Here is a 27,501-nt window from a genome sequence, read left to right on the forward strand (position 1 = left end):
TTGTAGTAATGATCGGATTTCCTCACTTATCTACACCACACTCCTTGTCCTTGATTTCTTATCGTTTCTTATCGTTCCTCTGTCCCTTAATAGAAACCACATATATAGAAACTATCCTCCCTTTCAGTTGTCTTTTGCACTTCCATATCGGAAGGCAGTTACCGTAAGTTATTTTCTGCTTATGCTTTAGTTAGTTTAGTTAATTAACTTATTTATCCTTAAGTAAGGTAATGACTTGAGTTCTAATGCCCCCCCCCCTTTTGTTCAGTTAAAGCTGCCTTTCATTCTTCAACACAGCTTAAACTCTAACAGGTAAGCTTTCTTGTAATTTCTTAGTTCTGCAGGCTTCTTGAAACACATCCGAGACTCTTCTTTGGATGCTGGCTGCCTTTTGTTTTGTTTTCTGTCAAGATGATCCCACACTGCTTCGATTATCTTGAGTTTCGAACCCTGGAGAGATCAATCCATGACTGATGCGTTGTTTCATCCAGGCATACTTTGACTACATTGGCAGTATGTTTGCGATCATTGTCGTACTGAAAAATGAAGTTGCTGCCAATCAGACACTTCCTACGTGGTATTACATGGTCGATCAAAATCTGGAGGAACTTTTCTACATTCATTATTTGATTAATTTGGATAAGATCTCCAACAACACTGGCTGAAATCCAGCCTCAAAGCACGGTACAGTGTCCACGCTGTGCTATAGACATTCACTGTTGTATCTCTCTTCTGACCTCTTCCATGCATATTTCAAATTTGGATTCATTACTCCATAAGACATATTACCACTGATTTTTTTTCCAGTCAACTTCTTGTGTAATTTGGCACACCTCAGCCTTATTTTTCTCTGTTCTCCTTCCTTAAGAATGGCTTATTAACAGCCACCCTTCCAACTCAGATAACTTTTGATGAGATTTCAGTGAACAGTAGGCTGTTTAAATGAAGGGCCAGCTACATCTCAGATGGCCTTCAGAAAGCCTGGAGGTTTTTCCAGACTAGGGATGCACCGATACGATACTGGTATCGGGTATCGGGGCCGATACTGTAAAATGTGTGTATACTCATACTCGTAAAAGTTAACCGATACCATGAACCGATACTAACTTATTTCATTAATCAGAGGGTGGCTGGTCATTTCTGTTGTAGTTTTTTAGATTGGCCACTAGGGGGGACATCCCACGCTAAACAGGCACAGGGTTAGGCGAGTGAGACTGGCGGCTCCAGATAAAAAAGAGAAACTGGAGGCTGCTGTAGCTAGACTAAACAATATGTCAGCACTGTGGACCGGAACAGCCAACTTTAACTCAGGTTTTGGAAAAGCGATGAAAAATGTCAAGAGAAAATCCACTGGCAGTTAAAATAACAGAGGCTCTGACTCATTTTATTTCTCTGGATGACCAGCCAATGCCGGTCGTGGAAAGCATAGGATTGAACCGTCTTCTCAGCATACTCGAGCCGCGATATGAAATTGGACACTCTGCAATAATTTAAATGTTTATTTTACTCTCAAACCTAATTTGTATATTTTTTATTCCAAACAGAAGTGTTTATTTATTATTCTGAAAGCTTGAGACAGTGCCCAGTAGCTCAGTGATATTTTGTTAAATTACAATGTGGACGCTCTGCAATAATTTAACAGAAGTGCTTATTTTTCACTTGAAATTTTTTTTGTGGTCATTTTTATTACGATTTTATTTTTTATCGGCAGAGAATAAAATAAAACCTTTCTTCCAATTCATTGCATTTGTGTGTGTGTGTGTGTGTGGTAGAAGTATCAATTTTTGTACTCAGTATCGGCAAGTACTCAGATCCAAGTATCGGTATCGTATCGGTTTGAAAAAATTGGTATCGTTGCATCCCTATTCCAGACCATTATAAAAAAAATGACAAGCAAGTCTGGCTCTGTTGAATCAAAATCTAAAGAAATGAAGAGTGGCTCGAGACTTTTGTACATTACTGTAACTCCTGTAACTTTTAAGCATGCTGCCCTCTTTCTTCATCCCAATCAGAAGTCACAGCAGATGCTTTTTTTAGTGGCTGCAAAAGTCAAAACACCTGCTGTGTCATCACTGATTGTGTTGTGGCTCTAAGCACAACAAATGTGTACTTTGAATCAATAGAGAGCAGTGTGATTGACCATTTTTAGACTTTTTTTCCCTTCCCAGTAGCCTACCGATATTCACTGGTGTTGTTTCAGGTCAGAGATTCCTCCCCTTGTATTTCACATCAACCTCATGTAGAGCTGACCCTAAATCATTCTATTTCTATTTTACACCTGATTACACAGTTGGCCCTCCTCAGTCTTTTAGACATACGACTAAAAGAAAAAAGTATATGTTTTGCTTAAGATGGGATAGAAGATCATGTTAGTGAGAGAATAATGCAGTTAAATCCTGCAATGTAATATTCACGCTGCCTTCTTCCAAGAAAGTATGTCAAAATATCTTTCATTGCACAATGTTTGATTTCCATTTCCAGAGGTATCCGTACCTCTTTCATTACTCTCCCTCAGTCTTTTCATACTCTATCAAAGGATTCAGTTAATAGTAACCCACTTTGAAAAACATAACAAAACATTTGTCGCAAGGAAAAATGGGCTCATTTCCCATTAATGACAGACAACACACAATGAAACACACTGGTTTTTAGTCACAGTTATGGGTGAGCTCCATCAGTGGTGCTTAAGAAGATCAGCCCACGCATCACACTTGAGGATAATGCGAGCGCATCCACTTTATCATGCACACAAATCAGTGTGGGGGCAGGAGCACACAGGCAGGAGTCAGGAGTGAAAGCAGTGGGCAGAATACTATTGATTGACTTATAAGTCTCACAAAGCTGTGAGCGTGACAAAGACGTGAGTCGCAGCGAGTTCCATCATAAACCTAAAGTGTTAAAGACTCCAAGCAGGGTAGCAGCGAGGCTCGGCGACACTGACCTTTAGCCTGTAATTATATGAAGAATTAAATATCTCTATATCATCTTCAAGTTGTGTTATGTCTTATGCACACACTTAACCAAAGCCACTGTAATCTTTTGAAGCAATGTAGTGCATTCAATGGGTCAAAATGGCACAGGGAAGCCGTTACACTCCTTTTGTATTTATATGAGTTCTGCCTAAACTATGAGGAATGCAATATAAAGGAACATTATGAGAAAATCAGTCTTGAGGTGAAGTTTATTCAGGTAACTTTTCAAATACATAAAATCAATTCATTTCCAGTTACTGCTAACTACAAAAAACAGCTTAAACAGAGAGTTCATCTTCTCATCTTAGTATCATCTCTTTCTATGAATCTGATAAAGCTTTTAATTTGAATTTGATAACAAAAAGCAAAAGGTCTGGCATGTATTTCTGTGTGTGTGTGTAATTTTTTTTTTTAAATTCGCCTGCATGTAACCTTGTCTAAATACAAAAATATACATACAAATATCTTGTCAAAGTCTATCCTACTTACATTATGAAGTCAGCTGGTAATTTTAGCTGAAATATATTAACATCATAGCATAGTACATTAGACAAAGACGGCAAACACATAGAATGATCTGGTGATGAACTTCCAAGCAGATATAGTTTTACATACTGATTATGGAAATGTTGAAGCCTAGTTTGTCTTCTGCAAATGAGGATCATACTAAGCTAATCTGTGATGTACAGGTGTTATGACAAGAGGGGCAACATTCATTTTGTCTGTGTTATAATGAGGGCAAAAATATGGATAAAGTTTGTCTTTAAAGCGATAGCCACTGAAAGAGTAGATGTGTGACTTGTAATCCACATCATAGAAAGAAACCACTCCCTTGTCGTAGTCCACGAAGATGCCCACTTTTTGAAGCTTTTTTAACTGTACCAATATAACAGCTGAATTTTCATATCCATAATACTTGCCCTCACTTAACCCGATGGTCCAATAACCATCTGAAACTGATAGACGTGTGTCTCCCTTTCTATCTACAGACTCTCTCACCACGCCAACAGTCCACTTACTCTTATCTTTCACCTGCACCTCAAAGTAAAACTTCCCCCCTGTGAAGCCCTCCTTTGCTAAGACTTCTGGATACATCTCAAATCTTTTTGGATTTTTTGGAAGATTCTGTTTTTCTGCAGTTCCAACTTGTTTTCGGTCTTGACTAATGGTAAGTGAGCAATGTGCTGTGTCGGGATCAATAGTCAAGTCTACTGCATGTTCTCTCATTCTTTTCATTTTGATCTCTGGAACTTTCTCCAAAATTATATCAGCTGTTTGTTTCACCTGAGCCATGGCTGTTCTCACTTTATTAAAAGACAAGTTGCTGTAAACACCAGCATTGGACCGGTCCTTACTTGAAGGAGCCCGTAAGCTTGAGAAGTTCTGGACAAGACAGTGATGGTCCTCAGATCGTGACAGCTGCTCCAGCTGGCTTATTCTGCTTTTAAGCTCAGCAACTTCCATCCTCATCTCTTTCAGAAAACCTTCAGCCTTTTGTTTCATCGCTCTGTGCCTCTCTTCAATCACCTCAACAACATCAGCTTGACTCTTCTGAATCGAGCGAATGAAGTCAGTAAACATCTGCACACTGGCTTCTTTCTCTTCATCGGCTTCTTTCTGGCTGGCATCAAGTGACTTTTCAATCGCATCTATCTTATCGCATCGTGATTGTATCATCTTGTGGATATTTGCCATTACCTCGTCATTTTTTGCTAACACAGCCTCATACTCTTCCTCTAGCGAGATGACATTGTGACTCTTGTGATCGCTTTTGAAACACAGCACACAAACACAGGCCTTGTCAGTCCTACAATACAGTTCTGTTATCTTGTTGTGCATTTTGCACACCCTCTCATCAAGATTAATCACAGGATCGATTAGTTTGTGGCTCTTAAGCACTGAAACTCTCTGATGAGGCTCCAGGTGGACTACACAGAAAGAAGTAAGGCACGTCAAACAAGACTTAACGGCCTTTTCTTTCATCCCGGTGCAGATATCACAAAGAACATTTGTTCCTTCTGGGAGCTCTCGGTCTGAAGTTGACACTTTGACTTGGACGAGCTTTCCAAACTCAGCCGCTAACTCAGACATGGTAGTGTTGACGTTGAGTTCAGGTCTCGAAGAAAATGTCCTTTTGCAAAATGGACACTGACAAACGTCACTAGAGTCCCAATACTTGTGGATACACGGGCGGCAGAAGTTGTGGCCACACGGGGTTGACACTGGCTCGGTAAACACGTCCAAACAGATGCAGCATAAGAACATCTCCTCTGACAACAGACTGCTGGCAGTTGCCATATCTGCACAAGAGCGAAATACAACAAATAAATGAATACTAATAACCCGCAATTCAACTCAGTGGACTGAACCAACTGCTCAGACTGTGTAAGAAACCAGTAAAGTAACCATACCTGCAAAGTCTCAAGTTTCTGATTAATAAAAGCTGCGACAAATAGAAAGCAAACGTGTTCTATTTAAAAAACAGTTTTCTTTGAGGGGTTTTACTTAAGTTTCGTTTCAACACGTTGGCGTCCAGAAGCGGCTCTCCCCCAGTGGTCACTTACGATACGCCTCTTAATTTTTTTTAACCCTTTCATGACATTAAAATTGGTGTGAGCCGCATTAAGAATATATATAATTTAAGAGTGCAAAAAAAAAAAGATAAGATCTGGGAAGCTCGTTTTGGGGTTTGATGTAGGTAAATTTATTATGGATTAACCCCCCCCCAAAGTTCTAAATTATAGGCTAAAGTAAATTGGTTACGTGTTAAAACCTTATACTGATATAGGATAAAGTAAAATGTACTAAATTAAGGAATTGTATTGTTTGTCTTTGTAAAGGTGTTGAGACCGTTTGCTCAAACAGTCAATGGCTCAAACCCACAGGTGTTAGCCTCCAGAGAGCGCTAGATGGAACGTGTGCGAATCACTCAAATCATTCGGATCCGTCCTCTTGGGAAAATGCATGTATGGAGAAGTGTTCATACTGATAGCTGTGATTTTTACTTGGAAGAGAATCGCAGGCCAGCTAGCTGATGGACAACTGAGATGGTTTGTAAAGCTAGAATAAGGTGTGCAGACATTTTCCATGGTAAAGATTAAAAATCTCGAGTGCCTTCAACAAAACAAAACAAAAAAGAAAAGAAAAACACGCTCTGGGATTAATTATAGTTTTCGATGGCTACTCCAACCTCCCTTGTTTCCGTTGTGAATCTGTCAGCTGATGCTACATGGTGTTGCTCTGCTTAGTATGCTCAGTTCCATCTGTTGACATTGTCCCAGAGTTCCCACACACAGATTGCTTTCACTGCTTGTGTTTCTCTACTTCTTTGTGCTTGTGTTTCTCTAGTCCTCTAGTTCTTTGTGCGTATCCTTGTGTCTTGTGAGGCAGGAAGACTTGTCCCTTAAGCTTTCGCTGTAACAATTTCTTATTTTATCTACTGCAGCCGCTTAGTTCAGGTCCAGGAAATCCTGTAGTTCATCCTGACCTTTCCTAATCCATCAAAGAAAAATAGCAACGAGGTTAGCACAAGCTGATAAAACTCTGTAAGATTCTTGATGTTTCTTATCTCTTGCAATATGGCACCTATAATCTGCCGGAATTGTACTGCAGACACTGCAGCACGTGGCAGTCTGGGTACAAGAAGTCAGCCATAAGAAGTAGGATCTGAGTAGCTCTTTAAACAAGTATCATTTTTTGTTTTTTAAATTTCTTGTCTTCTCTTTATGACTTGAATAGAAGGCTAGATAAGCAACTGGTGCTAAGAATTGGTTAGGAAGAATGTGAAATTTAAATGAATGGATGCAATAATCACACATGCACACACCAGTGCACACAATGTTTGCTTTCCCCTTAACCTGTTTGTGATTGACATGCACACTCAGTCATGACCTACTCCTACCCCTTTGTGAGAGAAAGAACTGGAGAGCTTAGTGGGTTACAAAACCATGAAAGGTGATAAAGTAACTCCAGCAGAATGGGACTGGACACAGAGGGACTGGTGTGGCACTGAAAAGAGCTGGCTTAAGACTAAGCCAGATTTCTGTTTATTCTGCCATGTCTCACCTATGAGAAAGTGGAAAACAGGCTCCAAGTTGCTAGCCATGGGACGATGATGGCCTGTTTTATCACACTCTGATTAGACAATATTTATTGGGGAAAACCTGACCTGATTCATGACATCCTCCGCTAAGTAATGCTGTTTTCTTAGACTGACTGTCGCCAGTCCAGGTGCCCACTGCCGAGGCCTGCAGCCACCATCTATTTCTAATAGCTTGCAAGCACATTGAATTACTGAGATGGAAATAGAGGAAACAGCCCACTGCAGAGTCTATTTTGCTCAGAAAAGGATGCCTTGTTGTGATAAAGATTTATCATTACAATAAAAACTCATCACTGAACACACTGGTTGGACAGGGATGTAAAGCAACAGAAGCGACATAGGAGTAAGGTAGTTTTTATGTTGTTAACATTGATATAAGTGGGTACCAGAATTACCATGGTGTTTACGTCTTTTTACAGTTTTATCTCTTTATTTTTCCCTGCTTTTTTGTATTCTTTGGTGATTAAATTATTGCTGAATTGTAAAAAAAAACCCAAATTCTAGACAATCAAATTAATGCTGATAGGCTCATTCCTGAAATACCAAATTTCCATTTTTCTCTTTGAGGTCACAGAGTTGCTCTGTTCAATAATTTCATAGTCAACTTCACATTATGAAGAGCAAATTGAAATGTGTTAAGTGGCATGACTAGAATTATTAATCAGATTTATCCAACTCAGTACTGTATTACTGTAGTAATAGAAATGAATAGAACCTGCATGCAAACAAGCCAATGTGCTATGCTCACAGTAAATTATGCTTTTTTTTTACTTTGTCTTTGGTTATTCATGCACACCCTATTGGAAAATTCTTCAGAGGGGTTGTGGTTACATTGTAACCAAGGTTATGCTGTTAATGGCACTGTGGTATTCAGACTAGTGGTATTGAGTTAGTTCCTTCTCTGTCACTCCCTACTATGTGACACGATTAACTACTGCAGCCTTCCTTGACTACCCGTTGCTATGCCTATTATGCAGATTTCTGTTACTATCCAGACTGTTTAATACTTTTACACAATCATACTTTTACTCGGCAGCAATATCTGTACCAACAAAGTAAATGATGTACTTTGTTTTATTTTGCGTGCGAGTAGAGAGGTCATTGTTGGAACTCACTGTAACCTACATCGTAAATAATAATTGTTGTATTTGAAACATGCAGGCTATTTGTATTGATTCATTTTGTAGTTTTAGTGTCTACCTGCACATATATGGAGTTTATTTTATTACAATTTGTTACAAATCAAAGTAATGAATTTTCTTGAAACTCGAAAATACGAGCTGCAAGCAAAAGCACCATCCGCACAGACTGTCGGACACCCTGAAAGCAACAAGCTTGACTGGACCGGACAAAACGCCCACTGCAGTGGTGCCGTACACTCTGAGTAGACGGAGATAAACAAGGTCCTTTTTTCAGCCTTAAACGTCGGTCTGGTGAGTATGTGGTCAGATATAAGATGAAAACGCCTGTTTGGCTGTCTAACTGTGAGATAATGTGTTTAAACTTTGTCCCGCCATCGGCGACGCAGGTGGGACATTTATTTTTTCAGGATTTTCAGGACAGCTATCTTGAAGAAGAGGGGGGGAAAGTTTGACTTACATGGAAAAGGACTGTGTATTGATTCGTAGCTTGTGATGCTGGAGCACAACAGCGCAGGTTAAAGTCTAAAATGTCCCAGACCGGGCTTTTTTCGTTTTCTTTTTAAGGGGGACCCGTGTTCGTTTCCTCCTAATTCATCTGGACAGACTGTTAAAAGCAGGAAGGCCTTGTTAGGAAAGAGTTAACGGCCAGCTTAGGCGCTCTAAAATCAGGCAAATTGTTTAATTTCATTTAAATTGTATTTGTCATTTAATAGTTTGCAGTAGGCACGAACACGGAAAGGAAACTTGGCTGTATTTACAGGGGAAGTTAAAGGATATTTTGAAATTTGGGTTCATAAGGGGAACCAAGAGGATAAGGGGGGCGTGGGGAATACTATGTTAAAAGTAAACCTCAGGGTGTTTTTGTTTGTTTGTTTGTTTGTTTGTTTTTGTAGTGTTCTGTGCCCCACTACAGATTGCATTACATTAAAAAGTGGAACTGCACAAGATTCTCATTTCCACTAGCACCTACTTGGCTTGATTTTCCTCTGCTCTACTCTGTTCAATTTCTGTCATTTTCCATTGCAATTGTCAGGCTGAACCTAGGGCTAGTTGCAAATCTATGGCAGGGCTTACACGTATAGAACATGCATGACTTTGGACTCTGGGAGAGAATGCATAATTGCATGGGAAGAACATGTAAACATTAGACGCAGTTTGGCCCCAGCCGGCCAATGGATTCAAACCCAGGACCTCCTTACTGTGAAATAAAATAGGAAATAAAATCAGTTACTCAATCAAATTAATAAGAAGCTCACTGACCACAGATACTGGTTGTGGCTGAACCACACTGGGCCGGACTGAAGAAGCTGGACTACATGGTTGTTCAAATGCACTCATCTGTGCTGTTCCCGACCCTGTCTCCTTGTCTGCTCTTTGGGTTTTATACACCCTGCTTGCTCTCTCTGCCATCTCCACATCATCTGCCTCTTACTCCTCCTCTTCTTCATCTGACTCTCCCACCACTGCTCTCTCCTCCCTCACCTACAGCTCTTTGTTCTCACTTGAAGCTTCGTCTCCTGAAAAAAAAGATGACAAACCTTAAGGAAAAGTTAAGGATAACTTCAATGACTTACCTCACTATCACTGTCATCAGTCAGTAGGGAGATTCCTGGACTTACAGAGAGTTTATAGCCTCCTCCAGGGGAAATAAATGTGGACGCTTCGCACCCGGTAAACAGAGATCTTGCAGACTATACTTACTACAGATGAACACCAGTGACTGAGTAAATTATCATAAAAGATTTATTTGATGGAAACCTGTTTTTTATTCCCCTTTTTAAAAATTTATATTTATACAGTTTTCTCCATTGCCATTGAAAGAGTGGTTTATTTTCCACGAACCTTGTCTTTATACAGCCACAGTCGCCCCCTACTGGCCGAAAAAACAATTAAATAAAAAGAAAGAATAGTAATAATACATGCACTGGGTTTACTTATCAGATCTGGAACCTCCTCTCACCTTCTATACAATGGACCCATTTCAGAAGCATATACATTATGTTGATCAATAATAGTTATTGACTCAGCAACTCAGCAGTATATAATTTCCTTGTTATGTTGCTGAGAAGCAAATAGTCTATAGAATAATTTATTAATACATTTAAATGAATTATTAAAAACAAAATCTGCAAGGTAACTTATTGAAGGTAGCTTATTGAAACTTCAAAATAAAACTTGATTCACTGCTATTTATAGACACATGCTTTTTTCGTCAGTTTTTAGTCTCCCTTTTCTGTTCTTCATATTAGTCACAAATGCTTTAGAGAGAGAGCATTGTTGCAGCATTGTTGCTCCACAACATGTCAGATAAAATCTAAAAACAAGGCAATTAAGGTAAATTATCAAGAGATAACTGAAGTATTGTAGAAAATGCTGTAGATATTTCAGATGACACCCCATTCCCATTTATTGTTTATGAGTGAAGGTAGATGGAATATCTCAAAGCCTGAATGAAGTGGAAAATTTCATGCATGGAGAGACAATTTTTCCTTTTGTTTTCCTTCTTCCTTTGTAGACAAGCTGACCCTTTAGCAAGCTTACTAGCTTGTGTGTTTACCTTATTCATTTTCATCCCCAACAAATGATTTATTCATCACTTTTCCTCTCAGATCTACACCTACAGCGATATGTGTATTATTCCTGGGCCGGCAGACAGAAAAGCTGCACCATTTTCTTTTATGCTCTGTCTGCTGAAGGATGCTATTTAGATCAATTGTATAGGTCTAAGTGCTTTCCACACCCACGGCCTTTTATTTACAGGGCCAAGACTATAAGCTCAATTAATGATTCATAGGGACATGTCCTAGTGATCATTCAAAGATGTGGTTTGTGATATAACAAAAGCATGTTATATTGGGGCCTTGGACGCTGCATCACTAAACAACTAGTAATATGTCGTGCAGTGAGAAGTCTGGGACATGGGAGTTATGTACAGCTGGATAAGTGTAAATGTGTGAACAATACTTGTTTAGCTATTTTTGGGTAAAGAAAGGAATGTAAATGCTAAAAACACATCTAAAGAAAACTATAGTAAGAGTTTTTTTTATTGTGATACATTTTTTAGCAGTACTTTGCAGGAAAATGTAATGTTTCCAACAAACAAATCTGCACTTATAGAATTCAACTGAAGACAAAAAGATGTCGGTGGGTTATAAAGATGACCAGAACGACTGGGTGACCGTGTGCCTCAAGTACCTGCTCTTTGTTTTCAACTTTCTCTTCTGGGTAAGTGGCTAGTAATCCTCATTTCAAGTAATATGTACTCACAGAGACCTCACCACAATAACTGAGCTTTACATTTAACCTCCTGGTGAATTGGATCGTCATTGACAACATCAGTAGCAACTCTGTAAAACTGTCTGTGTTCCTTTAAAACTGCTTTTTTAGAGACATTGCTCATACAGAGCCGCATAGAAACAGGAAGAGGATTAAGGAAAGTTTTCAGTCTTCCTAGGCTAAGCTATGGACTGAGTTCAAAGTGAGTCATAGATTATTTAGGGCTTGTCAGTGTATTCTGGCCACACAGTGTATCAAACCTGCTCTCTGGCACCACACTTTATGCTGCTAAAGCTCCGCTCTCCTACAGCATCAGTGCAGAGTCTTCGGGCTTACAGAGTCAAAAAAGAAGATTTTGAGGAGCGAGAGACAGATCCGTAAGTGGGAGAGGTTAGAAAGAGAAAAGGGATCAAGCTTTAGCTTTAGGCCTCTATTAAATTCCCTGTCGCCACCTAACAACCAGTCTCTTGAGGAAAAATAGTATCATTTTCCTCTGAAGGCTGTCCTCTATCTCGCAACACTTTTTTTTTAAGAGGGCATTTTTGTCCACCCCCTACACAAATTAATCACAGGCGGGGGAGCAGTGCATACTCTGTGAGGATGAACTGGCATTGGCCATTTCTGTTTTTCGCTTTCTTAGCACATTACTTTTAAAAGAGAGTGCAACATCTAGGGATTTCTCATTTGTCCCTGTTTTTCACGGCGCTGTTATTGGCAGTCATCAAAAACACAGATATCATTAGTTAAAGCAAAATTTCATAAAGTAACGTTTGACATGTGCTCAGAAAATAATCCATCTGATGTGATTAATGCCCGGTTAAAGCATGATTGTTTGGTTAATTGAGGGTAGAATGAAATATAGATTTGGCAGTATATCGTAGTGTTTCCCCTTTGACTTGCCAGAGACTTTTTCAATTGATTTTTTTTACATGTTATTTATTATATATGGATATATTACTAATTCAGTGTGTCAAGCCTTTCTGATATAGGATATTTAGGACCGATAACGATATTTGGTGATTTTTAAATCTTTTATATATCAGCCGATATTTTTTTTTTTTCTTTCAAAAATGGTAAACATGAACTGGTTTCCCTCACACATGTTAGGTACAGTTATTTATGAGTCCTTACTAAGATAATATACTAATGCAGTTTAAAAATAATCTTGATTTATTGACATAATCTTAGATTATTAATTTACGCTGTCTGGTGGACAAGTACACTCTGATGGTGAAACTATGTAGCATCCATACTCAACATGGGTGAAGGTTGTTCCTCCTGTCTCTGCTTTTCTTGTTTAATTATCATCTATTGACTGCTACAAATGTCGGTACTGATATATCGGCAAATAGCTACTCTGTGATCCCCTCACATGATCGCGTGAACCACAACCTGATGCTTGTACTGCTATTTTACTCTGCCTCCTCCTTGTCAGTTACAGCTGAGGATGGTGTGATTGTGCTTTCAGCTTTCTGCTTTCTTCAAACCTGGCGAAGATTTCCACTTGGACTCAAGAATGAACTGATTAGATTTTTGCGGTAAAACATTTCTTGCCAACATTTCAAGTTACGTAAGATGTTTAAGGTTAAGTCTGGATAGACATGGATGTAAAGTGCAGCTTCACTAAGGCGGTAATTTTATTTTGAGCAGTGATAGTACAGAGATATGAGAACAGTATTGGGAACTACATTCAGAAAAAGTGATAGCCAAATTAAAAAAATGTAATTCAGTGGAACTTAATTGTTAGAAGAAATGTCTTTACAGTGTTAGAGAAGGGTGATTTCCCACTGGTTGGTCCTCGGTTGGATATGTGGTGTTGTGAGTAAGAGGTCCTTCCTTCTAAAGGAAAGGGATGGGAGGATGAAGAAAGACTCTCTCAGGCATTTCCTATTTGCCCTCCTTTGAAACTCGCAAGATGAGAAAAAGAGATCAGGAAACCACCCTGGATCAGTTACTCTGTATTGTTTCTAAGTAAGTGGTCATTATGCCCTGGCTTGATTGCAGACGTCTCACCACTCCTGTTAGTTGTTACGCATGGCCACTTTTCTCTGTTTCTCATTCTGTTTCCTCTTTTTTTTCTTGCCTCCTTTATGCCCTCTTCCTCTGTTCCATTTCCTTTTCTTTTTCTAAGTGACTCATCTAAAAGCTTTGAGTTCACTTTAAATTGATCACTTCCTGCCCTGAAAAATGTTTCGCTTGAATGTTACAGTACTTGTGTTTTGCTATTCTTTAATAATAAACTGACATGGTACACTTAGTTAAATTCAGTTACATTTCGTATCTCGTGCGTTTTTTTGTCTCTGTAGTATGACACTTCGTGCTGCACTAAACATTTTTATTTATGTTTTTGTTCAGATGTCTTTTTAATCCTGTTACTTTTTCTCTGCTTCTCTTAATTCTTCTCCAGATGGGCGGAGCTGCTGTTCTTGGTGTGGGCGTCTGGACACTGGTGGCGAAGAGCGACTACTTGAGCCTATTGGCCTCCAGCACTTTTGCTGTGTCAGCATACATCCTCATCTTGGCTGGCAGCCTGGTGGTAGTTACAGGCTTTTTGGGCTGTTGTGCAGTCATCCGGGAGCAGAGAAGCTGTCTGTCCACGGTGAGAGACGAGAGAGTGATGGATGGGGGTTTCCGCTTAGGTCCAGGCATTTGTTTGTAGCTGTAAAGGTGTGGGTTAGGCTTACACTTGGGATTCAATGTAGAGTCTGTGCTTAAAATTAACCCGCACGTAGATCATAACTCAGAACTTACAAAAAATATATTTTGATGGCAAACACTCATGCTTTTGGAACAGTTACCAGTTTGTCATTTAAAGGTTTAGAGGAGTGTAGTTTTTTTTAGAATGAGCATGAGAGAGTTAATCATATTTTTTTTCATTTTTTTTTTTCAAGGGTATTTTTGCTGTAATATAAGAGGTCAAAGTGCAGATGGTCAGTGCAGGGCGTGAAAGTGTACATGGACAGTAATTTTGCTGTGATTTGACTAAAGAGCATCTGGAAAACCTAAAAAATCAGTTTAATAATACTTATTAATGTAGAGTTTGAGCATTTTTGTCTTAATTTGTCATCCATCCAAGACGGCGAGTCCATATTTGCTATATTTTTATGTTGAAAGGTCACTTCCACTTACCCAGCTAGCCCTTGCATTTCCCATCACGTTTTCCTTTCTTGTAGGCAGTTTGGGCCATTTTTTTTTTTTTTGGCATCCCTCTTCATTATTCAGCAGCTTAACAGTCTCTTGTGTTGTGGTCACACTGGCTTTATATGTCATTACGCCAAGGTTGCAGAGATGGAAAACACTCTTACAGTCCAAGACGACTGATTCGGACTCTGTCTGGTGAACGAGAATAGAATAATTCACTTAAGAAAGCATGGGTGTGCTTGCCTCCTCGTTGAGCACAGCAGTCCCACGCTGGCATAAATAGAATGTAACTGAATGGGGAAACACTGCAGAAGATAAATAATAAGTTATGTAATAACAGCCCTGATAGTCTACTGGTCCGTGGTTCTAGATTGTCCACTGTGAGAAGCTAGATGCTCGCCCACATGTACACAAATGTGGCAACATGCGATGGCGCTCATCCATGCTAAGCCTGGTCTAAGGTCTATCGCTAGATGTTGACGAATGACTCTGACGGGGCCCTCGCTGTCCTCATTATTTTACAGAGACAGGACCCAGTGGGAGAGAAGGAGGCGGGAGGTGAACGTTCTCTGCCGCAGGGCTATTTATAGGTTTGTCTATCTACTGGTGATGGATGGAGAGAGAAAGGGCCTTGCAGGAGTGGAGAGGTAGATGCGCAGAGGAAACGGAATCTGCGGTGCAGTTTGGTTCAACTGTTTTTTTTTTTTGTGCTATTTATAGATTTGTTTGGGAAGAATAATGAGTGATGCTAGCATGTACAGTAAGTGTTGTGTGCATAGAGAAGTGTGAAGTTGGCATTTTGTGTGGGTAGCAGGCACACAGAGACTGAAGTGCTTTTTTCGCAATCTTGTAACCAAGAGAGACGCAGAGCAGGCTGGGTTTCTGCTCAGCATCATTACTGCGATAGCTGCAAAACAAAAAAGAACATCTGTTTGTGCTTGTGTTAAATATTTCTTCCTTACAGCTGTTTGTTACCAATAGTTTTCAATCACTTTGTTTGGTGCATCTACCGGGTTGTGCAATAGCATCTGTGTCTCCATAATGGTTCTGAGTTACGCTGTTGTTTTCCCCGCTCTGTGACAGCTGGTCCCTGTTAGGTGCGTGTTTGTGTGTCTGTTTGTATATGGACTTGAATTATGTGGAATGAGCCATGTTTTGATGGGTGTACAAACCATCTGATGAGCAATAAAAAAGTTGGGTTATTTAAGTGTGGGAAAGCTGAAGTTTTGATCTGCTCATTTTGCAGCAGTCTATCAAAGTACTCCCTGTGTGGGCAATCGGTTCGTCACACTGTTTGCATAACAGTACATACAACAGTGCTTGCCATTAAGAATGACGCTTACAGTTAAAGCCTCTGTTATTCTCATTTTTGATTTTTTGCCTCAGCACCCATCTCATGTCTGATTCTTTTTAATTCTTGCAGAGGAAAACTAAACACAGTATTTGAGAGTAGCGCTCAAATACTAAGCGAACACCAACATCAAATAATAATATTTGAGGATGACGCTCGAATACTGTGCTAATACTGTTTTGTTTTTTCTAAGATCATTTCAGACATCAGTTATGATAAATAGTGAAACTTTATTCTAGTAATGTGGGGAGCTCTGTAAAGATGCCCAGGAGAAATGGGTTTCTGCAGCCTGTCAAATTGCTTTCTGGTTGTCTCATTTCATGCAGGACTGCCATCTGCGTTTGAAGTGACAGATGCAGTGCGGTGACAGTTGATGAAAGTTTATATTGAGCCATCACAAGCGTGAGCAACTTGAGTTAGCAACCAGATACTTCAGGCGACTACTGAGCTAATGAGTGTTCAGTCATATTTACTGAAATTCTTTTTTGCTCTCTCTTTCTGTCCTGTCTCTCATCCACAGTATTTCATCTGCCTCCTGTTTATCTTCTTGATCGAACTTGTGGCCGGAGTACTAGCTTATGTATACTACCAGAGGGTAAGTGGTCACTTTTTACTGGTTTAGCTGAGTGACGTTCTGCAGTGATGAGCCAAGCTGCAGTTTATCCTTGTTGAAATAACTGCAGCAGCTTATCTATGCCTGCAGGCACGTGGGAAAATGGGCTTAAAAAAAACTTCTATCCAGATGACGATATTCAAACTAGTGTGTTGGGGCGTTTCTCATATTAATACACTACAGATGGGATAGCAGAGAGACTACTAGATATAGGAATCGTTTTTGATTTACTGGATGTTAATCATAATCATAATCATGTTTTGGGTTTGAGTTATACATATTATGATTTTTTTTTTCCCCTTCTTGGTATATATCAAAGAGCAGGCGTTTTGCAAAGCAGATAAAGTTCTGCAAGAAAAGTTTGAACACTCAGATGTCAAGATGTCAGTAAGGAAACGGGGCACAGGCTAAAAATAAACAGAACATTTTTTTTTCTTTTTTGAGCCCTTGCTTGGCATTTGAAACATCTTTCAGGCTCACCTTTGACTAAGCTGCATTTTGTTAGTGTGCAGTTAGGCTGCTGCTAGTATTAGATTGTCCTGTGCTGAAGCAAAAATTACAGATTACCAGTCAGGCTGTTGTGGTGACAGCATGTGACTGGGAAAGGTAACATAGGGGAAAAATTAGTAGTAAAAGCCAAAAAACAAAGGCTCATAGGCAAGAGATCATGGTGAATTAAACTGTAATTCACAAAATCTGTTTATTTGCTGACTCTTCCTACACCTACATGGAGTTAAACGGACAGAATTTGCACATGGGTACATCTCACCTGCATTGGATATTATTATGTAGTCATTATTATTTGATGATTTGTTATCATTATTTCATTTATATTCACAAAGTCTTTCATGATGATTACATCCACAAAACTTTAATAATGCATTATACATTATAAAGTCATTATATTGCTTGATGGCTACCTACTAGCGGTCTAAAATGACCCTTTGCAGCATTTATTAAAACTAAAGCATGGAAATGTGGTAGAGTGTCAAAGAACACTTAAAAAAACAAACAAAGATGATTTTTTTAAAGGTAATAATTATAATAAAACACTTGGTGTTCTCAGAAAGTCTCTTATTCAGGTACTCATCAACCTTGAACCCTTCTTAATTTCTGAGATCAGATAGAATGGGGCATTCTCAGAGCGGTACGGTTGTAAAACCTGCCCTATGATTGACTGGCGGATGGGAAGAAAGAAAGAAGTAATTTTCAGTCTTTAGGCAACAAAACCTGGTTAAGTTGGTTAAACTAATTGGGTAAATTTTGTGAAAGAGGGTCAAAATGGTTTGTTGTACAGCATTAACCACATGTCAGAACATATATCTCCAAGAAAGCCCTGAAGGCAAACTTCTCCCGTCAGGTCTTTTCACTTATATCAGCTCAGACGTCAGCTGCAGTGATGATCCTTTAATTCATTTATATATTGCAGTTACAGGATCAACAGGGTGATGTTAGATTACTGTAGATGACGGCTGCCTATTATTTAAGAATGAATTAAGCTGTGCTTTTTGTGAATCAAGAGACTAATAATATAATAAGTTATAAATAATTGATAAATTATTCATTAAAAACAATTATCATAAAAGAAAATACAGTGACATCAGTATTGTAAAAATCAGAAGGGAACATTCGAGTAAGAGTGTGGAACCAAGCAGGAATAAAGGCTTTCTAAAGCAGCATCCTCAGTGATCCTCCTCTGAGGACCTGACTCTCTGAAGTGTATCTAACACATTTAGATATTCTTGGCGTTTAGTTATCGCCCAAACATCTGGCTGTCAGTCAGCTTCAGTCAGTGAGGGCTGCATAGGGCATCTTGTAATCTTTGACCGGATTTATTGTGATGGAAGAGGGTTCAGTACGGGATAGAATCACTTTAAAGATAACGATTTGCATTGTTTCCTGCACTGTGTGTGAGTGTGAGAAAATATATCCAGACATCAAAGGCTGTATTTCTAGTCAATTTTTTTAGTGTCTTGTTTATCTGTCTTCTGCGTCACAGCACTCCCTAATGCTACCAATCTATCATCCCCTTATCCTCTCCCTCACCTCCACACTATTTGCACCTACGTATCACTTTTTTCAGTGCCCTTCTTTGTAGACATCGCACGCGCAATCATAAATTAAGCAGCCCGTGGGGGGGGTTACCACAAAAACATTTGTTTTTACCCCAAAATAATCCCCCCCAACCCACCCCTCCAGCCTTCCCACCTTCTCTGTTTCAAACACACTGTTTCTCACTGTGTATGCCTGCTGTCTCTCTCTTTGTTCCTCATTTCCAGCTGAGTGAGGAGCTGAAGCAGCATCTCAACCACACTATGACAGAGAACTACGCTCAGCCAGGAAAGGAGGCAGTCACATTTGCGGTTGACAATCTACAACAGGATGTATGAAATATATTTATAAACTCATCTGGTGTCAAGTTTCTGTAAGATTGTATTTCACCCTCTTCAGCATGCATGGTTAAGTATACTTGTACTTGTTATAAATTAATTTGATATATGAAGCTGAAAATTATGCTGACGTGTAGTAGAAGAAGAAATGGCTCCTCACTCTGTGTATTCTATCTGGGTTTAGACAGAGCATTGTTCCAAAGATGACAAGTGGAACAGCCGGAGCGAAAGTAGTCCCTGAGAGGAAAATTACTGCTGTGAAAATATATTTATATAGTGGCTTGATGTTAGGAATTTGTTTACACTAGATGATACATGAAACCATATTTTAATCAGAATGAGGGATATGGCCTCACACTGTGGAACTAAAGTCTGGGCTTTCCTTTTTCTGCCTCTCCAGTTCAAATGCTGTGGCAGCAACAACTCTCATGATTGGACTGTGAGCAAGTACCTTGTGTCAGGGCAAGCAGAAGGCAGGGCGGTACCTGACAGCTGCTGTAAGACCATCACACCTCACTGTGGAAAGAGGGACCACCCCTCCAACATCTACAAAGTGGAGGTCAGTGCAATAAATGCTTCTGGCAAAATGACAGCAGGCTTATTTAGCCTGTCTGTTGGGCAGAGCCTCCTGTAGGCTCTATATCTTACAATAATCTTTTGTACAGTTTTGTGAAATGTGTTGCAACCTGGCTATATCCCTGACTTGAGTTATAAATATCAACTGAGTGCTTTTGCAATCAAAGATGAGTGATGATAGCCTAAAGACAGAAAAAAGAGATGGAAGCACTCAGTATACTAATAACTATGTGTAGGCAGTAATCAAAGGAAATCAGTGTTATCCAGTTGTTCAGGGTGATTGCTCATCTTCACAGTCCATTGTTTTTTTTTTTTTTTTTTTTCTGGTTCATGCCATATTTGAAGAAATTAAACTGGTGTTTTATTCACTTCTGGTCTGTTGTAGCCAAACCATTTTCAAATATCTGAGGCTGATATTTCATTTCCTGAAATGAAAAGCATCCATCTACTTTCCTAACTGCTGCTGGGTTGCAAGGTCGACATAGGGCAAAAGGCAGAGATAAACCTCTGTTCATGCTGTCAGATCTGTGGGCATTATTTTTGCTAACCTCCCAATTGTTTTTGGGAGGAAGCTGTGGAACCTAGAGGAAAGTCACAGGCTAAACATGCACAGAAATGCCCGAGCTGAGTAAGAGATTTGAACCAGGAACCTGCTTGCGTTGAGGCAACAGTGCCAGGCAGTGCAGCTCTGTGCAGCCCTGAAATTAAACAGTGACTCACAAAAAAATGCCAGCAAAAACACAAGTTTAAAACTTTCTTCTGATAGAATGAGCTCTAAGAAAAATGAATAAAAGATGAGGTTTTGAATGCTTATCCACGCTGCACAGGAGAGGCTCTTCCGCCTTCTCGTGTCAAATCACTCAGTTTCTTCTTATCCTTCACAATGTGCTACCTGCATCATGTGCAAAGACATAAGCATGAAGACATATCCTGAGAATTTAAATAAAATGGTTTGTGGATGATGACTGTATCTATGCTCACTTGTAGGTTTGGGATGATTTTACTGTGAGTGTTTTGAGCCCTGTAAATACGCCTGTCAGGTGATGAGGGAGTAAAGAGGGACTGAAAATGTACTTAAATAATCAAGAACATCCCAGATTCAGTAAAACCACACAACTTCTGAAGGATGTCTTGTTGCTTGCTGAAGCAGTTTAAACTATAGCTATGCAGAAATGCAGACAAAGCTTTCTTGTCTAACTGATAATCTAGTGTAAATTTTAACTCTGTAGGGTGGCTGCATCACTAAGCTGGAAAAGTTCCTTGCAGATCACCTGTTGGTAATTGGTGCAGTGGGGATAGGAGTGGCCTGTCTGCAGGTAAGTAATATATACACCCAGTTCAGATGGTTGGTGAAGAAGCAGGATGCATTTCTACTGCCTTCTCCCAGAGCATACAGTGCTTTATACAAGCCCAGTTGTTATCAGAAATGAGAAACTGCTTTTAGCTTTTGTGAGTGGAATGCTGCCCTTTGTTGAATTAAAAGAAAAAAAAAAAACTCCTATTACTGAATGTACCCTGGCAGCTCAGGATCCTCTAAATGGACACGTCTTTTCATCTCATCCGATTCTTTCTGTCATCATTATATGAGTTTGATCCTTCTACCTATTCAATTTAGTCACCTTTTTGCACTTTTCTACCAGCTAACCAAACTGTCTTACTGTAGCTGCAAACCACATTTAAATTAACTTGAGGTCAACCTAGAACTAAACAAATTTCCACTTATTGTTTCCAGTGGTTTGTAAGGCTGACAAGTCCACCACTTTACATACAGCTCAGTTTTAATTGGGCACCAGGGGACTGAGAATAAAGACATGAAGCCAGGATTTCACTGCCATAATTATAAAGACTGCAAAAAGCAAAAGATGAGATGACCAACCGTGCAGTCTCTGTGATGCTCACCGCTATTGGTAAAAGGAATTTAAGCAGAGTCTCCATTAGCAGTGGCTATAATATAAAGACTTTCTCACAAGAACCAAATGATCTGAAGGGACTTTGTCGAGCATTTAAATGAGGTGCTGAAAATATTGTGAATATATTGAATACATGACGTACACGGTATAATTTTGTCACTTCTCACTCACATATTAGCATTTTTTCATAATGTAGGCCAACGTTATGTCTCTTCTTTGTTAAATGTTCAGTCTGTCTTAATGTCGGTGCGCACTAATCTGTCTTTGGTGTGTTGTACTCTGTGTGTGTTTGTTATCACTATAGTTGGTCGGGGCACTCTTGACAGCCTGCTTTATCTATCTGCTCTATAAAGAAGAGGAAGAGGACTTTGGTGCATTGTAATTTGGCTCTAGAGCGCTGCTGGTTTAATCTAATCGAGAGGCAAGGTTGGAGGGCACTGTAGATATTTCATATTTGACTGCCTATTTGTCCTTGCGTGGCTTCCTGTTTTGTGTTGAATGCGAGACCTGCTGTCTGCATGTTTACTGGATTAACATGTTTAATTCGTCGTGAAGCATGCAGCGACTTTGCATTTGGCTGCGTTTTCCAGTTTGTTGCTATGCATTTTGTGATGATGTGTTGCTGTGGGTGATGAGGATGTGACAGCTTATTCAAATGCATCCTGAGGATAGCACGACTCACTTGCTTTTTCACTGTGCTTTGGTTCATAGTGTCATGATCTATAATTCGTGCAGCAACGCTTCCATCAATGTAGCACCTGCGCTGACAAGAAGTGGGGAAACCACCATAGGGACAGGTGTATTTACAGCATGTAGCAGTGTTTTGCTGTATATCCCTTGAATCCAAACCTTAATGAGGCTTCACTATGGGTGTCGGGGAGTATGTGGTATACAACAATACAAACTTAATCTAATATTTACAACAGTTAATCGCAGAAATAATTAACATGCTTACTTTTAATAGACTCTTTTTAAAAATTACAAAAATTTACAGAGTAGCTGCTGCACTTATTACACCTATTTATTTAATATGCTGACACCTTCTATTACATTACCACTCAGAAAAAAAAAAAGCATTAGTGTTGTTGCTATAGTTACTTGCAATCTAAAATAGCCTGGGCTTTCATGAACATCATTGAATAGGGACTCGGAGTTGTTTGGGGGTGCCCAGATATGTGTTTTTGCCATCCCACGAGATGGCATGTTTCTGTCCCTAATGAGTTTACTTTTTAACACTGTTACATCATTGTTTTTTAGCGTCTTCTGAAATTAGGCCTCAAGAAAAAAAAAAGTGTGGCTTTTTTTGCTTTTTTTTTTTTTTCTCACCTTATGTTCCCTCAGCCAAAATGACTGCATCTTCTATCCTTGTGCAGAACTGTCACTGATGGTTGAGAAGAGAGAGGAAAACAAAACCTTGCTCGAGGAGAAATTATGAGTCAATATTAAATTCTGACTTCCTTGATCAGGCTTCCCCTGGAAGCTTTTAGAGGCACAGAAATGGAATCTGGACACTTGCCTATTTGGCCATCAAGCTTGTAGACCCAGCGGCTTTGGTCAGCTCCTGCTTCACTTATTCTGCTTTGTTTTTAGACTTTTTGCTCGGTGTTGCGTAGTAGTAATTTTAGACATGCTCATTCCTTATTAGGAATTCGCTGCTGGTGAAATTCTATGCTGAGAAGGTTGTTTATAACAGTTCAGCTGATAAAAGATACAGATATGCTTCATTATGCCATGTTTGAATATTTAAGATGTAATGCACGTAATCGATATAATGTCTAGTTTGCTGATAGGCCAGTAGCAGTCACCAGTGACAATGTCTGTGCATCTCTGTTCTTCATACAGCTCTGTGTTTACACTGATGTCAGATATGACAGCAAATTTCTAAATGTAAAAAGCTTCATTTAAAATACTAGCACAATTGTTGTGGTCTGTTTTCCCTTATTATAGTGATATTTTTGGAAGCCTTTTATTTATTATTATTATTATTTAAATTTATTTTGGGACTAATATTACTGGTCAGTATAGACATTTATTGGTTTCGACATTTATATTAGCCGATAAATGAAAGTTTAAAATCTAAAGAAGATACGAGAGAAACACCCTTCAACCATGTTATGACTGATATTGCATAGTTTCTCCAGCACGGGACAGTCTACAAATTCCCTGTTCACAACACATTAGTTTGTAACTCAATAAGAACACAACCAGCTGAACCAAGCAGAGACAGGGAGACGATAAATGAGTAAATAAATAAGTACACAAAACAATTTTGGGGGTAATCTGTTTGTTTTGTGTGTCTGAGTAAAATAAAAAGGTCCCCAGAGCTTTTGCAAAGAGGAAAAACGGTATATTGAGATGTAAGAGCATTAATCTGCTTTTTCACTTTACCCAGCTTTATATAGTTGGTTTATGGATGTCTGTGCGCACACGTTTTGGTGCAATATTGGCTGCTTGACTCCTGACACCACCTAGTAACCAGCTTCATACTTTCCAGCAGTCTCTAACTCCTTCACCTTTAAACCTTCTCTGCCCCACAGTCGGTAGCATTCAAGCTTCCTGCAGTTTTCCATGGCGACTAAGCTGCACTCTGTGACCTAACACTTCCTGTTTTTAGATATGTGGAATGGTGTTCACCTGCTGCTTGTACAGAAGGATCAAGATGGACCCTTACTGAGCACAACGTGACCCCTGCACACCACCTTCAACAGATGGAGCATGACCTGCTGACACCTAACCAAACTTTAAATCCCTGCATTGTGATCTGATGATCTAAGCGTTGGACACACACGATAGAAACTCAGGCTCATGAGTTTCTGTTACCTGGTCTAGGCTGGATGTTTTTGCATGCTTTAATTTGAACATGACAAAAAAAAGGGAAAGACTTAAGTTGTGCGGTATTCTATGCAACTCATGAGGGCGCAAATTTAATTGTTTTTAATTAGGAGATTTATATAGGAGTGTTTCGATAATTCCAAGTCGAATAGGCTGAGTAAGAGCACTGAGTAAAAAGAGAGAAAGTTATGTGTGTGTTTCTGTCTTTTGTAAACACAATGTGCCTCTTACATAATTCTACTGGTAAATAATTATGTATAAATTCAGTGCCTGAAGTCTTGAAAGTGAGCTGTCAATACACTGTGATAAACCGCAGCAAATGAACGGAGTCATGTTTATATTTGTAGCTTTGTCTTTAATTCTAACACGTTGACTGATTGATGGTAATCAAAATAAACTTTGCAGTATCAATAATGCTCATATGTAAGGCTACAAAGAAGAAAAAACAATTTTATTCCATTTAAGAAAGTGATAATTTTCTGTAAACGCTGCTAAATCTCTGAATTTAGAGCTCCATCTAGTGGTCAGCATAGGTAACTTGATTTGAGGATGGTAAATGTAACTGTTCATCTTTTGTTAACTTTAAGCTTTTAATACTGCTGATATTAATATTAATTATATATTAATTAATATTGCTGATTGTTTTTGGTTTTTATATGGCGTTCCTCACTTCAGACGCCAATCCCCCCCAGTGGCTTTACAGTGATGAATATGAGTGATCTGTGAATCAAATTGAATACGGTTCTTCCTGTTTTTGCTGCCTATTATATGCCTTGCTACCCTATTTTTTTTTCTTGTCTTTGTTATATAGCCACCATTATATAGGTGTTTTAGTTGCTAAACAGTGGGAAATGGCTGTCTCTATTTCAGGCTATTTAAATCTTCTACCAAAATATGACGCCATTCTCAGCACTCCACCTTCTGTAAAGAGACCTTGCAGGATTTGAGAAAACCTTTTGGAATAACTAGACTTTCACAATTAATATTCTTAAACTGGTTTCAGCTATTCCAGTCATAGCTATAGGCCAAGACAATTTGACAAGACTAATAATGGACAAACAGTTATGTAAAAATAGTCCCAGCTTTTCATGCATTCTCTGTATGAACAACAGCTTGAGGACAGACTGAACTTTTTATACACGCTGTGTGGACCTTTTACTGAGTGCTTGCAGGTATTTGCCTGAACTCAACTTCATTACAATAACACACAAATCTCATTGTCTTCTGAACCTCCGTCTTCTGTGATTGCTCACACCACGCACACTGGATCAGCATGAGAAGGAGAGCAGTAATTGCTCTCTAAACGACTCTGCCACATATTACTCTTCAGGTATATAGAATATTAAACATATTGACTAACCGTTCACCAGAAAATATATTTTGTAATATAATATTATACAGCTCCGGCACATGTTTTATTCATGTTCATGACAATTTGAACAACGGTGAAATTTAATCTTGGGCCATCGTTGGTACTTCTGGAACAGCTTGACTTAACAGCTGTCTTCAGGTCATGAGACAGCATGTCAATTAGATTAAGGCCATAAATCTGACCTCACCATCCCATAACCTGAATTTCATTCATTTTTTGAGATTTTTTTGAGTGATTTATTTATGCGCTTTTGGTATTACCCAACTTTTCCTATGCTCAGGTTATGGGCTGCTGCCTCCATTATGATGCATAACAGCTGGAAATAAGTTCTGGTGTTGTTGTTGTGCGCCTTTTTTCTTTTTGTCGTGCCGTCTCTCCCAAAAAATTCAACTATCATTTCACCTGTCTGTTGTGGATTATCCAGCTGGTGTTGAGAAATTATTTTATAGGCTCTTTCTACTGTATGAATCATAATGTCTTTTTTCTACCCTCCAAGGTTTGTTGAAAGTTGTCAAAAATTAAAGGAGTGGCGTGTCTGGAACTAACACTTCTTTTCTCATGTCCTTAACTAAAACACCTGACTCCAAGTAACTTTTGGACAAGTCAGGAGAAGAGGTATTTACCGTAGCACTTTAAGTAAATTCAATTATCCTTGTCTAAAAGTGAAGATGAGAAATTAAAGGACAAATCCTGAAGATTTCAATATTTCATAAACTTTTTCCCCCCACTGGTATGTTGTTTTCCTGATTTAAATTTTGGATGCTTATATATGTAACTGGTTGTTGATGATATGACACTGGCACGTGCTTCAACTACTGACTGTTTTCTTTGAAATGTGGCTCTAGAACTCAAAAATAAATGTTTAAATGTTGCATTTAAACAACTGTGTTGTATTCATGAAAGGGTAATATTAACACTGTTTGGACAGAGGCCTATGATGCTGTGATTCCAGCTTTGTGTTAGTTGATGTGATTAATTAGTAATTTGTTATTTATCTAGACCAGAATCATACGTTCATCCCAGAGAAATCTATCATTTTTGCAGCATATGTTTTAATTACACCATATGCATATATCCAAGAAAAACGTAAGCTTAGGTAAAAGTAAAAAAAAATCCACTAGAGGGAGACAAAGATTTATCATTTGAAGAGATGCAAACTTGCACAACTTAGTGTTGACCCGACTGAAGCCTTTAGGTTTTGCCATATGTTCAGAGTGGCATTCTCACACATCAGTAGATACTCCTACCTGACTCACTTCTAGTCTTTGAAAAGATTGTTTTGACAGGACCTCAGAAATCTGCCAAGTTGGAACTAACACATTTGATGTAAACTGCAGGTCTCTTTGTGCGTTAACCACTGATTGAGTTGCAAACTCTGATACCCGTGAGAACTAAACACTGCTCGGCTACTTACTGTAACAGATGAGCACAAACAGTGCCTGCTGATTATACACACATCAAATTCACTTTACTCTTCAATTAATCTTCTCATTATGGTTTTACAGCCATGGTTTTGGGCGGTTTTGTAATCTTGTCCCTTTGTATTTAATCTGTGCATTGTAGTAAATAAAGAGTCAAAGTCTTGCAAGATAATGTGAGCTGGATGGACATCTTACTTTGTATATAATGTGTGAGCTCAAGTAAGAGTGCAGTGGGAAAGCTTTTGTTACGTGTGGGGTCTTCCACAATTCCACATCGGAAAAATCTCGTAGCGTTCCCAGCTGAAACCGCATTTATTTGTGGCGAAGCACTTGTGCATGTCTGTGTGGTTTTAGGCTATTGTTGAGGAAAAATCTCCATATCTTAAAGAACTGTGCCATGCAC

The 27,501-nt window shown here is 39.0% G+C and overlaps 2 protein-coding genes across 6 annotated transcripts; one reads left to right on the forward strand and one right to left on the reverse strand.

Moving 5' to 3' along the window:
- Positions 1-3,163: 3,163 nt before the first annotated feature.
- Positions 3,164-5,493, reverse strand: LOC102793102 (E3 ubiquitin-protein ligase TRIM39-like). Its single transcript, XM_006780744.3, has 2 exons — positions 5,384-5,493; positions 3,164-5,272 (listed from the first exon to the last, which is right to left on the reverse strand). Exon 2 carries the CDS (start codon positions 5,268-5,270, stop codon positions 3,639-3,641), a length of 1,632 nt encoding a protein of 543 aa, XP_006780807.2. The 5' UTR covers positions 5,271-5,272; positions 5,384-5,493; the 3' UTR covers positions 3,164-3,638.
- Positions 5,494-8,420: 2,927 nt separating this feature from the next.
- Positions 8,421-27,257, forward strand: tspan11 (tetraspanin 11). Of its 5 annotated transcripts, XM_035908043.1 has the most exons (9): positions 8,421-8,507; positions 11,334-11,441; positions 13,900-14,091; positions 16,505-16,579; positions 18,877-18,981; positions 19,388-19,546; positions 20,793-20,879; positions 21,778-21,899; positions 24,088-24,167. In XM_035908043.1, the coding sequence occupies exons 2-8, from the start codon at positions 11,355-11,357 to the stop codon at positions 21,853-21,855; spliced, it is 783 nt and encodes a 260-aa protein (XP_035763936.1). In that variant the 5' UTR covers positions 8,421-8,507; positions 11,334-11,354; the 3' UTR covers positions 21,856-21,899; positions 24,088-24,167. The 5 variants fall into 5 exon arrangements, with proteins under 5 accessions (XP_035763936.1, XP_035763934.1, XP_006780808.1 ...); XM_035908041.2 differs by having other exon boundaries at positions 21,778-27,257; XM_006780745.3 differs by lacking the exon at positions 21,778-21,899 and having other exon boundaries at positions 24,088-27,257.
- The last annotated feature ends 244 nt before the right edge of the window (positions 27,258-27,501 follow it).

Source organism: Neolamprologus brichardi, chromosome 17 (genome assembly GCF_056152115.1).
Source record: "Neolamprologus brichardi isolate AB-2024 chromosome 17, ASM5615211v1, whole genome shotgun sequence".
Lineage (NCBI taxonomy): Eukaryota > Metazoa > Chordata > Actinopteri > Cichliformes > Cichlidae > Neolamprologus > Neolamprologus brichardi.